General features: G+C 37.2%; 1 protein-coding gene across 6 annotated transcripts in view; it reads left to right on the forward strand.

Moving 5' to 3' along the window:
* The window catches only part of ADAM28 (ADAM metallopeptidase domain 28), a 64580-nt gene that overhangs the window by 44626 nt on the left and 5806 nt on the right, over positions 1 to 14148 (forward strand). For 2 of the 6 annotated variants that reach the window (XM_037812831.1, XM_037812832.1), the window contains 8 exons: positions 472 to 602; positions 1600 to 1777; positions 3008 to 3097; positions 5913 to 6108; positions 7788 to 7890; positions 10020 to 10179; positions 13188 to 13268; positions 13594 to 13672. In XM_037812831.1, the coding sequence (XP_037668759.1) occupies positions 472 to 602; positions 1600 to 1777; positions 3008 to 3097; positions 5913 to 6108; positions 7788 to 7890; positions 10020 to 10179; positions 13188 to 13268; positions 13594 to 13672 (1018 nt within the window). Of the gene's footprint in view, positions 1 to 471; positions 603 to 1599; positions 1778 to 3007; positions 3098 to 5912; positions 6109 to 7787; positions 7891 to 10019; positions 10180 to 13187; positions 13269 to 13593; positions 13677 to 14148 lie in introns of those variants that run through there. The other 4 variants (XM_037812834.1, XR_005213304.1, XR_005213305.1 and 1 more) reach the window with 4 other exon arrangements.

Genomic DNA, 14148 nt, shown 5'->3' on the forward strand with positions numbered 1-14148 from the left:
CCAACCACCTCAGAGACTGCCAATTAATTTAAAAGGTATTAAAAGGCAAGCCACGGATGAGGGAGAATGATCATAGAGAAAAAAATCTTATTCCTTATCACTGTTGAAGAAAGTTCACCTTATCTTTCAAAGTGAGAAATCAAAACAATTTCCCTCATAACAGAGTCCCACACACCAGAGCAAAGGGCAGGCTGTATATGCTGTGAAAAAGTATTCAGTATCAAGGGTGTGTGATGTGTATGTGGTGTGTGTGTGTGTGTGTGTGTGTGTGTGTGAGAGAGAGAGAGAGAGAGAGAGAGAGAGAGGGAGAGAGAAGGAGAGAGAGAGAGATTGTGGGTAGATTGATAAGGCTAAAATCAGTCTGTCTACTTGGCAACAGAAAAATTGTTTAATTATGAAAAACACGTTCGTTCTCTGAGTGAAAGTTCAGTTTGCAAACCAGAGACTCTCTTTCCCCGTTCTCACCCTTAGGACCACAGTGACAACCTGCTTAGAGTCGCAGGGACAATGGCCCATGAAATGGGCCACAACTTTGGAATGTTTCATGACTCCTATGTTTGCAAGTGCCCTTCTACAATATGTGTGATGGACAGAGCACTAAGGTGAGGCTTTCTGTTTTTGCTTCACTCTGGACTGTACTGTGCTTTGGGTCATCTTCAGCAACATGCTCAAGTTTTTGAATTATTAAACAGCGGTGTCAGGATGTAGGTATGAATGTTTGCCAGTTCTAAACCACATCTACATGAATCATTTTTCATTAACTAAAACACTGTTGAAATATATTGCCTCTGCTGTTGAAGTGATTTGTCATTTTATTCTCATCTTATCTATTCAAGTTTCAGAAACCATCAGTATTTATCAAGTTTTCAAAGAGTTCAGAGTGGGTAGTGGTAGGGAGAGGGTTCTATGAGAAAAATCGAGTTAAAGGAGAAACAGGAAGCTATAGAGAGAGTCTGTGAAAGGAGACTACACATTCCTGGTTTGTCTTAGGCAAAATTGCCATGGAATTTTATCTTTAAAAATCTCAAGATCCCTTTTATGTATTCATTTCCTCTTTTCTAGCCCCTTCCTCCAATACACTTACAATAGGGCTATTCTGCCATGTCCCTCACCAAAATAAATTATGACTTCCTACCAGTTGCATATCTGTATGTTATCTTATCTCTCTCAGATATTACTGCACTTTTAAATCTCATTTTTATTTGTGGAATGGAGAGATTATGTCTATAGAAATTCCTCTGAAATAAAATGAATTCCCAAACATGTAAATAAATTAGATTTTACTGCAGAGCCAAAATGACCCAAGGCTGAATAAGATTATCTAGATAAGTCAGAAGCATTTTTATTTGACTAAACAGCAGACTAGGTGTTACCTTTTGAGATATGACTGTATTTGCTCATTGAGCTGGAGGTGTTTGTGTCCACCCAGTTGGGTTAACTCAACCACACAAAGGAGCTCATGATTTAGCAGTTGGTCAGTGGATTGGACTTGGGCCTCTGGGGGTAGAGGGTGGGTGTAATCATACCGACTGTGTGAGATATGACTTCCTATTTTCCAAGTAAGACTCTATTCCTTTTTCATTTCCCTTATCATTACAGCTTCTTTATACCCAGAGAATTCAGTTCCTGCAGCCGTGTCAGCTATGACAAGTTCTTTGAAGATAAATTATCAAATTGCCTCTTGAATGCTCCATTGCCTACAGACATCATATCAACCCCAACCTGTGGGAACCAGCTGGTCGAAATGGGAGAGGACTGTGATTGTGGGGATCCTGAGGTACTACAGAGCACTTTATAAAACGATCTAACTTGTTTTTCAATTGTTAAGAAGATCAACTATGAAAGAAAGAATGTCTGCCCGGTATAAGATTGCATGTTTCTTGTAATTTTGGATACTTTCATTTGCTGATATTTGTCAGGCCATCCCTTCTGACAACAACCATCATTGTTTTATAAACCTTCCAGTTTCCTTCTCAGGGTTCCCTTCCTGCCCACCCCCCACCCCCCTTTTTAAGTACCACTTGCCAACTTTGTGCTTTGTGTCCTTATTCCTCCCTTTCTTACTGAAATACTCCAGGTTTCTTATATGACTTCCACTTACTGTGGAGTTAACTTAGACACAGCACTGGGATTGTGCTGAGAGAGAGCAAATTACTTGCCCTTCGTCACGTAGCTGGTAAATGGAGGAGCCAAGATCTCCAGGTGTGTTGTTTCCAGAATTCCTACATCAGACGGCATAGGGATCTAGTGCATGTCTTACTGCCTCTGAGCCCAAGTTACTGTCAGAAATGCCTGGTCTTACCTGCCCCTATTCTCATGGAGACAAGGTTCTGAATGGAACCTTTACACCCATCTCATTAACATATTAGGATGAGTAATATGCCAAGGACTCAGGGGGCTGGCTTTACAGTAATTTAAGAAAATGCAAATTACAAACCTTGTAACTCTTGGGAATTTAGAAAGTCTCTGAGATAGGAGTTTCCCCAATGCTTTTTGCAGGCAGCTGATTTCTCAGAGAAAAAGGAAAAAAAAAGTATGTTGCCTTACTCAGAGTTGAACTACACGTCAAAGGTGAATGAACTGTATCTCCAGATTTTCAGCACATGCTCTTCTCTGCTGGATAGATGAATAGCTGATGAGTTGAACTAATGATGTTGTCTACAACTATTTAGATGACTTTTCTAAAGCAATCATCCTTTTACTTTTGTTTTCTCTCAACTTCTAACAAAACCACTAGGCCATTTTCAGAATTACTATGAGATACAGGAGGAAATATGAAAGATATACAAGTTTAAAGAAAAGATATAAGTAGGATTTAGATAAACAAAGCATCAGTTGCTCCAAAATCACAATTTTTCTAATGCTAAGGTTTGTTTTATCTCTTATTTAATTGAAAATCATTTTCAATATCTTCCAAAGTAAGATCACTATGATGAATTGATTACATTACGAATTGTGCAGAAATGGAACCAAAAATAATTTTTCATTTTCATCTGATATTTCCTAGGAATGCACCAACATTTGCTGTGATGCTAAAACATGTAAAATCAAAGCAAGTTTTCAATGTGCCTTAGGAGAATGCTGTGAAAAATGTCAAGTAAGATTATTATTTTTATTCTATTTCAGTAATTATGGTGATATCTAAATTTTTTCTCTATTAACATCTTAGAAAATACACCTAATGAAACAGGTAAAGCAATATTTTATTTCTTTCTATAAAATGGTACCACTTCCATTTATCAAGCACTCACAAAGTGATTTACATAACACAGTCAGTTTAATCTTCCATCATTTGAGGTAGGTATTATCATCTCATTTTGCTTTTGAGGAAACAGAAGTTTGAATCAGACAGTGTACAAAATAATATGTTCTCTAAATGGCAAACTCCAAATCTGACCCACTCCAGTGCCACTAATCATTACTTCTATGTGTTGCTTCCTCTGGGGCCACATGGACTTCTTGGGCCAGGCCTTGTACAATTGATCACGAATGCTTTTAACAAAGTGTTTGCTAGAAGAGCTTTAATTTTGAATAGTGTGGGAGCACCACTGTCTTCAGCTTTTGAAGTCACTTCAGTATGAAATTCTTAAAAATAAGACATACGGTGAGGATAGCACGTCACTTTTGGAGCTTCTTTAACTTCCCCCTCAAGGTAGCATTTACCTCCTGTTATTGCCTATAATTCGTCTATATTGTCATAATTTGTTTATGTGTTTGTTTCCTTAGTTAGATTGACTCCTGAGGGCAGGAGACTGTCTGATTCATCTTTGTTTGGCACAGAATTTGATACAGTTTAAGTGCTTGATAATTCATTGCAGAATGAATGTGTAGATGCCCTACCAAGCTTATGGGAAATTTGGGGATAGAGTTTGATTTTTTAATGTCAATGGGAGAAGAAAGAAATGAAAGAGGCCAAAAGGAAGCAAATTTAAGAACTTAAGTAGCACTCAACAGTGTTCATTAAGTACTACATACTAGATATTATGGGAGATATAAAAAAAAAGTCAATCTCTGACACCAAATAACATACTGTGTGTCTGGGACAATTATGTATATATCCATTGAAACAGATGAAAATATAATATGTGGCTAGGTGTCCAGAAAAAAATGCTACAATGAGACATTCTATTTGTATAATGCTTTCCACATATATTCTCACTTCATTTTCACAATTGTTCTAGTTTGCTAATGCTGCCAGAATGCAAAACACCAGAAATGGATTGGCTTTTATAAAAGGTGGTTTATTTGGTTACACAGTTACAGTCTTAAGGCCATAAAGTGTCCAAGGTAACACATTAGCAATTGGGTACCTTCACTGGAGGATGGCCAGTGGCGTCCGGAAAACCTCTGTTAGCTGGGAAGGCACGTGGCTGGCGTCTGCTCCAAAGTTCTGGTTTTAAAATGGCTTTCTCCCAGGACATTCCTCTCTAGGCTGCAGTTCCCCAAAAATGTCACTCTTGGTTGCTCTTGGGGCGTTTTTCCTCTCACAGCTTCTCCGGAGCAAAAGTCTGCTTTCAACAGCTATCTTCAAACTGTCCCATCATCTGCAGCTCCTCTTTCAGTTCCTGTGCATTCTTCAAAGTGTCCCTCTTGGCTGTAGCTCCTCTTCAAAATGTCACTCACAGCTGCACTGAGTTCCCTCTGCCCATCAGCTCATTTATATGGCTCCACTGATCGAGGCCCACCCAATGGGCGGGCCAACACTCCATGGAAATTATCCAATCAGAGTCATTACCCACAGCTGGGTGGGGCACATTCCAAAGAAACACTCAAAGAAGTCTAATCAATACTGATAATGTCTGCCCACACAAGATTACATCAAAGATAATGGCGTTTGGGGGACACAATATATTCAAACTGGCACAACAGTGATCCTCCATAGTAGTTGTTGGATAAGGGGACTGATTTTCAGAGTGATTGAATCAATTTTCTAAGGTTACACATGTAACTACTGGTGGAGCCAATATTCAAATCCATGGGGGGTCTTCTAAATCCAAATTCAGAGCTTCTTCCACCACCACATGTAGAAAATAGGACAAGTTGCACAGAAGAATTTTAATGATAAATGAGGCTTTCAACTGGCCTGGAAAATATGAATAGATTTCAAATAAGCAGAAAGAAAGAGGAAGGATACCCAAATGAAGAGACAGAGAGAAAATACAGACATTACAGGAGGTTTGTGTGACAGCGGGTAAGAAAGCTGTTTGACTAGAGCAGTGATTTTGGAGGATCTTATATGCTCTAATGGAAATTCTGGTGTAAAAGTATTAAAAGTTTTTTGATGCAATGAGAGCATGCTTTCTCACTTCAGCTAGGGGAAGATATGCTTCCAATGTGCATGTAAGCCTCCTGACATTTGTATGAATGGCAGAATTCATTTCACTAAAGTTTCTCTGAGGAGATAAGAATAAGATTAGCAGAAAATAAATATCTGAAAATTCAATGATAAGAATTAAGGATTAGGGAACTTGATGCCTGGGAAAATCTCAGGGCATGCCCATCTGATGCTTAATACTGAAGATGAACTTCACCAATAAATCACTGAAGTTGTAGATTTAAGTCTCCATGAAAGTCCTGACAAAGAAGCATTCAACAAAGGGAGAAAAAACTTCATTCTTTGATCTTCCTTCTTGGTTCTTTCTGTATTTTTCTAGTTTATATTTCTAAAGTGTTTGTACTACAAACTCAGAAATATTGATTGCTTAAAGGCTTAGGACATTGGCCAAAGTCAACATAAGTGATATAATAGTAGATGGCTTTAACTTATACAGGGAAAATGTCAACTGAAATAGGGTGATGGCTATAAGTAACTTGCCAAAGAAGGCCAAATGGAAAATGTTACTTATGCTGATTTGAGGCATTAGGGAGAATCAGGTAGAAAATGCCTTCTTTCCATATTTGTTTTCCTGCAGTTTAAAATGGGTGGTGCTGTGTGCAGGCCAGCAAAGGATGAGTGTGACCTGCCCGAAATGTGTGATGGTAGATCTGGTAATTGCCCTGAAGATAGATTCCGAGTCAATGGCTTCCCATGCCAAAACGGAAAGGGCTACTGCTTGATGGGAACGTGCCCCACGCTGAAGGAGCAGTGCACTGAGATGTGGGGACCAGGTAGGGGGAGAAACTCCAGCGTTGCTGCCATTCCTGCTTCCTCCCTGCACGCATGCAAAGAAAAATCATTTTACAAGTGACAGTGTTGAATCATGGCCAAAGGAACATTCTGTCCCATTCTTCTTAAAAACTGTGCCACTGCTAAAAATCATGAATAAGTGCATTTTAGGACTTAAAGTTAGTTTTAGGTTTAGGGTTTCTGGATTTAGCAAATAAAAATACAAGATGGCACAGTAAAATTAGAATTTCAGATTAACAATAACTTTTTTTTCTTCTTTAGTTTACATATGTCCAATAAAGTATAGTGTATCCATGTGACAGAATTCTTGTACCTATAATGTAGTAAAATACTTAATGCTTGGGGAATGGAAATGGCATCCTGCTAACTAGGAAATGTAAGGTGTTAAGGAGTTACTGATACCTGGTGCATGAATGACACTTCCTGCAATATTAGCAGCAATAACTCTAAATTTGGAGGTTAAGAATATGCTTTTTTTCAGTGTCAATATTTTATCACTATAATAAAAAGGGTCCATTAAATGTTACTAAGACAAAGTAATCAAGAAAAAATGTTAATACAAATCAAAATGTCTTGAGAATTCAAAGATGAAATTCATTTAAAATGGCTTAAGTTATTTAAGAACTTACACATCATTATAATCAATGCATCATGTGTAAAACAGTTGGTGTTTACAAATCACTATAATAGTTTAAATAATTTTTCTTGAAACCAATGCAATACTTTCATAGGTTTTATGGCTTTTTTTAATCTAGGTTTTTTTTTTTTTTGAGACTGGATTAAAATTTTTCCGTGTGTCTAAGAGGGGGTTATCTACTGACGTTCAGTAGGGGCAGCCTAGCACAGCAGAAGGGACATAGGGCTGAGACACAACTAGGTGTGAAGTCTGGTTTTTCATTCTCTCTGTGACTTAATAAGATCATCAATTTTCTTATTGATGAAATGGGAATGGCAAAAGAATGACTAATATCCATCAACCAGTTAGTATTGACTAGACATTGAACTCAGTGGTTCACATATATTAGCTCCTTTAATCTTGACAACAACCCTATGAGGTAAGTGCTACCATACATCCTCATTTTACAGATGAGCAAACCCAGCCACAAAGAGATTAAGTCAGTTGCCTGATGTCTCAAAACTGCTCAGCCTTGCCTAATGCTTACGCTCTTAAACACTGTGTTCTATTGCCCATCTGACTGGTTTCTGGGGAGGATTACATGAGAAATTAAATAAGGTAACATATATGATGCTTATTACTGCACCTGGCATATACTAGGAACTTGATTAATCGTAGCAGGTGTTGTCACAGAAGTACATACCGGGAGGATGGTATTCAAATATCTGGCTCTTAACATGACTGTAGCTGTCCTGGCTTCCTTTTTATTTTGATGAATTTTTAGCCTTCAGTAAGTCATCCAGATGCTTACAGATATTTAGATAGCTAGTATCCAATAACATAATATTTAAAAGACTATTTTGAATCTTAGCCAACCCTTTTGATATCAAACTACTGCAGTCTGTAATTCAGTTAATAGTCAATGGGATTATGCTAACATGGTAACTTCCATGCTGGTTTTATATTTTATTAATCCTTTGCAGCATTGAATTTCTTATCTGTTTTCTTTTCAAATATATCCCTACTGACCGTGCCTGGTCCCAGCAACTGAGGTTGCAGATAAATCATGTTTCAGCAGGAATGAAGCGGGATCAAAGTATGGGTACTGTCACAAAGTGGAGGACACCCTCATACCCTGTAAAGCAGTGTAAGTGACTTTCTTGTTTGAATCATCCTTCTCACACAGCAGGGCAGAGGCATACTCTCAGATACAAATTCTGACTTATTCCCTATAAAGAGAAAGTTAATTTGGGCATCATTCATTTAATAAACATTCATCAAGTGACTATTATTGTCACATTTCGGGCTAGATGCTGGGAATAATAAGTCAAATAAAAAATGATCTTTTTCTTCAAGTGATCTTTTTTTGGTGGGTGCTTCAAATAGCATGAGGTCCAGTCACCATTAAGCAGCATGAATGTTTGAGATGGAATATGAGAGTGTGATGGGCTTGGTTGGAAATCTGTCCATGGATTTTCCAATATACTTTAGGTACTTATTCAATCTGTTTTTTTTTTGTTGTTATTATTCTAGGGGTAGAAATATTTATCTTCTCAAAAGGATAATCAGTACCATGCGTGCTTAGCTTTATTTAAACTTATTTTGAAATTGCATAAGGAAAAGAAACAGAAAGAAAAAAGACTGACAACCTACCTGAAGAGTTTGTTTTATTTTGAATATTTGTGTGTTCAGGAAAAAATAAAATATCACACTAAATGAACTTGAGGTGCTTCTGTAGGTACTTTTGTTGTTGTTCTGCAATTTTAAGATGAGTTCTAAAATTCAAATTATAGTAGATTACATATTTCGTACCTGTCTGAAATTTTAACTATACAAGTAATTTATTATAAGAGATCAAACAAGATTAGCATTTCCCCCAATTTTGCTATTGAATACTAATTTTGCATAATGATAGCTATTACCAAAAAAACTATATTTTGGACATAAGGTGATATATTGGGGAGTCTGGACAAAAGGACAATCATATACCACAGTATTTCTTTTATAGGAAATAGGGCAGATTCAAAAAGGGGACAAAAAATTTATGTAAAAGGCAATATGTGTGAGGAAAAGGGCAATATGTAGCTTGAGAGGTGGTGAATGAGGAAAAAGAAAAGGGTAGTTTCATCCTTCCTCTTCAGTGTGTGTGTACACACACACACACACACACACACACTTTTGGTCTGTATAGCTGTTTGTATGAACATCGGATAATCTCTGCAACTAGAGGCTCAAGTCCTCATTATTCTCAAAGACCACCCCCCTAGTCATGTTTTAATAGTTATCAGCCATAACAGAGAATAAGCCTGGAATTCCTTGTGCCCTACAGAATTCCTTATGCGGCTTTACTTAAATGATTCAAGAAATACATTTTCTCAAGTCTCAGGAAAATGCCTCTCTTCCTCCATTCCTCAGCTATATTTTCTACAGCTCCCAGCAGACATCACTTGAATCTGATTTCACCACTTTCAGCCCTGCTTTGAATTCTGCATAAAGCAATTTACTCCAATTTTATTGGCTTTGACTTTATTCATCTTGAGGATAATTGAATAGTTTTATTGACTACTAAGCAGTTTCATCTGTATCTACAAGGAGATAGCTCTTTCAGGAACCCCACATGAAGCCTTGGAGTATCAGAAAGGCTCAGTTTGTCTTGACAAAACTATAACTGAGAATCAGGGATTGTATCTGTTCAAATTATTCTGCCGCAAGTCACAAAAACAAATAAGCGGCCTTACCTTAAACAAGATAGACAATTACTTCTTAGGTACTTTCATGATGTTAGGAATCCAGCCTACTTATGTCTTCCAGCTCCATCATACATATAAGTTCCATTCCCAAATGTATCTCTTGATCTTTGATGGATTCTCCAGCTCTAGCTATCACATTCCAATCAGCAAAAAGGAGGAAAAAGTTGAGGAATAGGATATATTTTCTCCTACTCATTTAAGGGCATCTCCTAGAATTTGTATTTAATATTTTTCTTTCTTCCCATTCATCAGAAATTGGGAAATTGGCTAGAATTAGCTGTAAAGGTATCTGGAAAATGCTGGGCTTTTGAGCAGCCATGTATGCTGCTAATAAATATTTAGGAGTTCTGTTACTGAGGACAAAGGGGAGAATGGATTTAAAAGCCTCTATTACAGGGAGAATTAGTATTAATTAAACATTGATAGTCATGGAACTGATTTACATTTGTATAAAACTGTATTTGGGATCCTGGAATTTCAACTGTGATTTTTTTTTTTTTTTTTTTTTTTTTTTACTTTTCCTCAGTGATGCCATGTGTGGGAAGTTGTTCTGTCAAGGTGGGTCAGATAATTTGCCCTGGAAAGGACGTATAGTAACTTTCCAGACATGTAAAACATTTGATCCTGAAGACACCAGTCAAGAAATAGGCATGGTGGCCAATGGAACCAAATGTGGAAATAAGAAGGTAAATTGAAGTTACGACTCTAACTTGAAGCATTTTTCTTCCTTTTGGTTCTCAGTTATTTATAAGTTGCTTGTTTCTTAATTTATTAGGTTCACCATGCCTTGATGCAATAGGTAGGAATTTGAGTTAGTAGCACTATGAGAGAATTAAGACATAAGGGTGGTGGAGAGCATGGTTAATAACAAGAATAAGCACTGTCATTAGTATTCTTGTTCAAACAGTACCACAGAGGTTAGAAATAATTGACTCACACAGACATGACTGTAAGAAGAGTATGACTTTGTGTCGTGCTGATAGCATGTAACTGCATATGTTTTCTTTCCTAGAGGAGACCTGGAAACCTACTGCACGTCCAGAGTAAGGGATATCTGGGGTTCAGTTAATAAATGTGTACAACCATTGAAAATATAATGAGCTCACAGTCTCAGGCACTGAAACTATTAGCCAGGGCTGACATGTTAGCTTTGATAATTGAGAGGCCCATCACCCTATCCTATTTATTGCATTAAGATGTCTACACCACCCTGGAGCTGCCCTGATTTTTCACTGTGGTACAGCCAACCCTGAAAATGTTATGATGTTTACTTAACCTATTTTGGCTACTTAAATATAAATTCATTCCATTCAACTGATGAGGCCACATTTTGAACTCTGCAGTTCAGTATGGGAAATTCTTATAAAATACTTCAGAAAGTATTATAGAGAATGTAATTTAATTCTATACATATTTGTTGACTGCCTAGTGTGTACCAAGCAGTGTGACAGGTTGCACAGATAAAGAAGTGAATGGGCTTGATGTGGTATCTGACTCATGGGACCTACAGATTCAAAGTTAGAAAAGTCTATAATGCTTCCGAATTTGAAATTAAAATGTTCATTCTTGCCTCTAGGAGTACTCACAGTATTTACCTTCTTCCTTTCTGCTATGCTTTATGTTAGGATCAAGGATAAGAAATTTCATATTAAGTAGGAGAAGCCCTTAAAGGGATTTTCCAGTTTCCAGATACTAATTCCGTCGTGTTTTCTATGGCAAAGCTTTCAAAGGCATTCAATCATCATCACAAGGCATATGTTCCCATTCTCTCTCTTCTAGAGCTAGGTCTTTCATGACCTGGCACAAGTGTTGCAGTACTTGGGCATTTATTTCCATGGGACTTTATGGGGAGGAGAGTCACTTGGACCAAGGTGGAACTGAGTATTCCTGAGTCCCCTGTTAGCATCATCCTTGTGCTCATTGTTCATCTCTTAGCTTCCTGAGTGGTCATTGCTTCTGAGGTATAGAAGGGTTCAGTATTTATTATAGGAAGATGTTTAGATAGAATTTATCAATCTTCTTGGGTTGGCTTCACTAATGAGAATAAATATCATTATCTCCAGAGTCCATCTTCAATTCCCTTCCCCCTCTACATATACACAATAAAGGGGAGGACGTGTCTTTCGATCTTCTTATGATAATGGTACACCTTTGCACACTTTAACCAGAATCTGCTGGCCTCGTATCATACATCTTAAATTTCTCACATGCAGTCGATGCAATCTAAGACCTGCATTTTTTTCCTTTATTTAAGGCTTCATTGCAAACCAATTTTTCAACCACTCAATTTCCTTTTTTACTTCTCAATTCCAAATTCTCGTTTTTCTGCCTCTTAATCATTATCACAGTAAATAATTCATTTTAATTTAATATTCAGTTTCTTAAGACTCCTGCCCTGCTTTGATACCAGTTTGCATGTTGTATCAGGTTGCTTTTGACTGCAGGGAACAGAAAACCAATGATAATTGACGTCAAACAATTAGGACATTCATTTTGTGTATGTCAAGAGTTCAGTGGTACAGTGTCATCATCAAGGACCCAGTTTCCTTCTATCTTTGCTTTCTGCCGTCTCCAGAGTATTGGTATGTCCACTCAGGCTGCCTCGCTCATGGTCCAAAATTGCTGCCCCTTTTTCCAGGCTATGCATACAGATAATAATAGCAGAGGCAGAAAAAGAGAGGTTTTTTTTTCACATATCTTTTCCTTATAGTGAAGAAATCTTTCTCAAAAGCATCCTCCCAGTAGTTTTGGCATCAGTTTTTATTGCCCTGCTAGAAGTGTATCACTCACCCACTCCTAAACCATGACCTTCTGGGGAAGTAGGCATTACCATGGTGGGCCTAGGTTTGTTAAAATCACCCCTAGGGTTAGGGAAGGTCTCAGACACCCCTGAAGCACATGAGTGTCCAACATCTGAATAAAGCAGAGACCTGTGGCAAACAGTGCCATCTGCCACGTGTGTAAAACAACTTGAATTAAGAACAGAAACTTTAAACTTATTTTTACCAGTAAAACATTTTATTGAAAAAAAATCATATGACTAAGCCCAAATATACAAAATAAAAGCAGAGCAGCCCTGGGCAGGGGTCAATGCTTATGCCATTCATTTATGCATGCATGTATTCATTCCTTCAATAATATATTTAATAAGTACTTAAAATGTGTTTCACACTAGGTGGTCAAACTTAGTAAATTTTAGTGCCCCAAAGTTGGTAGGTGCTCAATAAATGGTAGCCACTCTTATAACAATAAAGAGAAGAATATGAATACTATTTAATTTTATATAAATGGGTTTTTAAATATTGCACATAATGTGATGTTAACCATATTTTCCATAAGTTTTCGCTTGGAATGGGCGCCTGGTATATCATGTGCAATGCTTAGTTCAGTGCTAAGTGCTAAATATCACAGTCTTAAGAGCTGAATTGAAGCTATGAATTAAGGAAACAACCAATGAAGAAAGAAATAAAGTAAGGAAATCTTATTTAAAGAGGACATCCTAAATGTCTTATAAAAATTATCTACATCCCTTTTCTAAAAGGATGCCATGATTTCCCTAATAAAAAGGTGAGTTTGAGAACAATAATGGTAACTAATAAATAAAAGACTAAATTCCAAAGAATCAACAGTTTGCAGAGCTGAAGCCATTGGATGGATGTTAACATCAACTTTGTGTTTTTCACATTGCTTTCAGGTTTGCATTAATGCAGAATGTGTTGATATAGAGGAAGCCTACAAGTCAACCAATTGCTCATCTAAGTGCAAAGGACATGCTGTAAGTTTGAGAATATGATTCCCTAACCCTCCTGAGTCTTAGGTAATATTTATCAGTTGTGATGAAGCTAAAGTTATGTTTTTAGCATTAAATGATTAGCATTATTAAGTTCGTCTAACCCCGCAGTAGGCTGGTCAATGAGAAATTATTCTAAGAACCAGTTACTGAAATTATTTTTAACAGTTCATAAATTATGTAAATAGATGAACGGCTACTTGCAGAGCAGGGGTTATTCTCTTTCAGAATGGTGTGTATTGTTGACAAAAAAGTCTTGGGGTTTATGGTATTTTAGTGGGGGAAACTAACAGAATCATTGCTCCTCTAGGTTTGTGATCACAAGCTCCAGTGTCAGTGTAAAGAAGGATGGGCCCCTCCCAATTGTGATGACTCCACAACAGTCTTCTGTAGGTAACATTACACATCTAGCCTGAGAAAATCGCTCTGATCTTCCAAATTTTTATTTTAAATTATGCAAGATTCCATTGCCTTTCTCTTCTCCGCCTGCAATTCCTGTCTTGTAGATATTGAATTTTTTCTGACTTGTCTTAATCTCTGTAAAGTAATTTCTCACTATTTTTTTTAACATTTTTTACTGTGGAACTATTTTTTGTAGTGCTTTCAGGCTTTTAGGAAGTTATTTTTTATTGTGGCAATTTTTATTTTTTTAGTTGTTTTAAGTGAGAGGGTTGGTCCAAATTTCCTAGATTGCCATTACCAGAAACTGAAGAGATTATGCTTATTCTTCAATTATTTGCATCTTCAACTGCAATCCTGCTTCCAGTTATAACACTCCCCATCTCTCCTATGACCCGACTTGGCCTCCAGACCATGTCCCTTTAAATTAGGGGTGTTTGTGAAGTATTGCCAAGATTCCCCTTTA

This window comes from Choloepus didactylus, chromosome 20 (assembly GCF_015220235.1).
Source record: "Choloepus didactylus isolate mChoDid1 chromosome 20, mChoDid1.pri, whole genome shotgun sequence".
Lineage (NCBI taxonomy): Eukaryota > Metazoa > Chordata > Mammalia > Pilosa > Megalonychidae > Choloepus > Choloepus didactylus.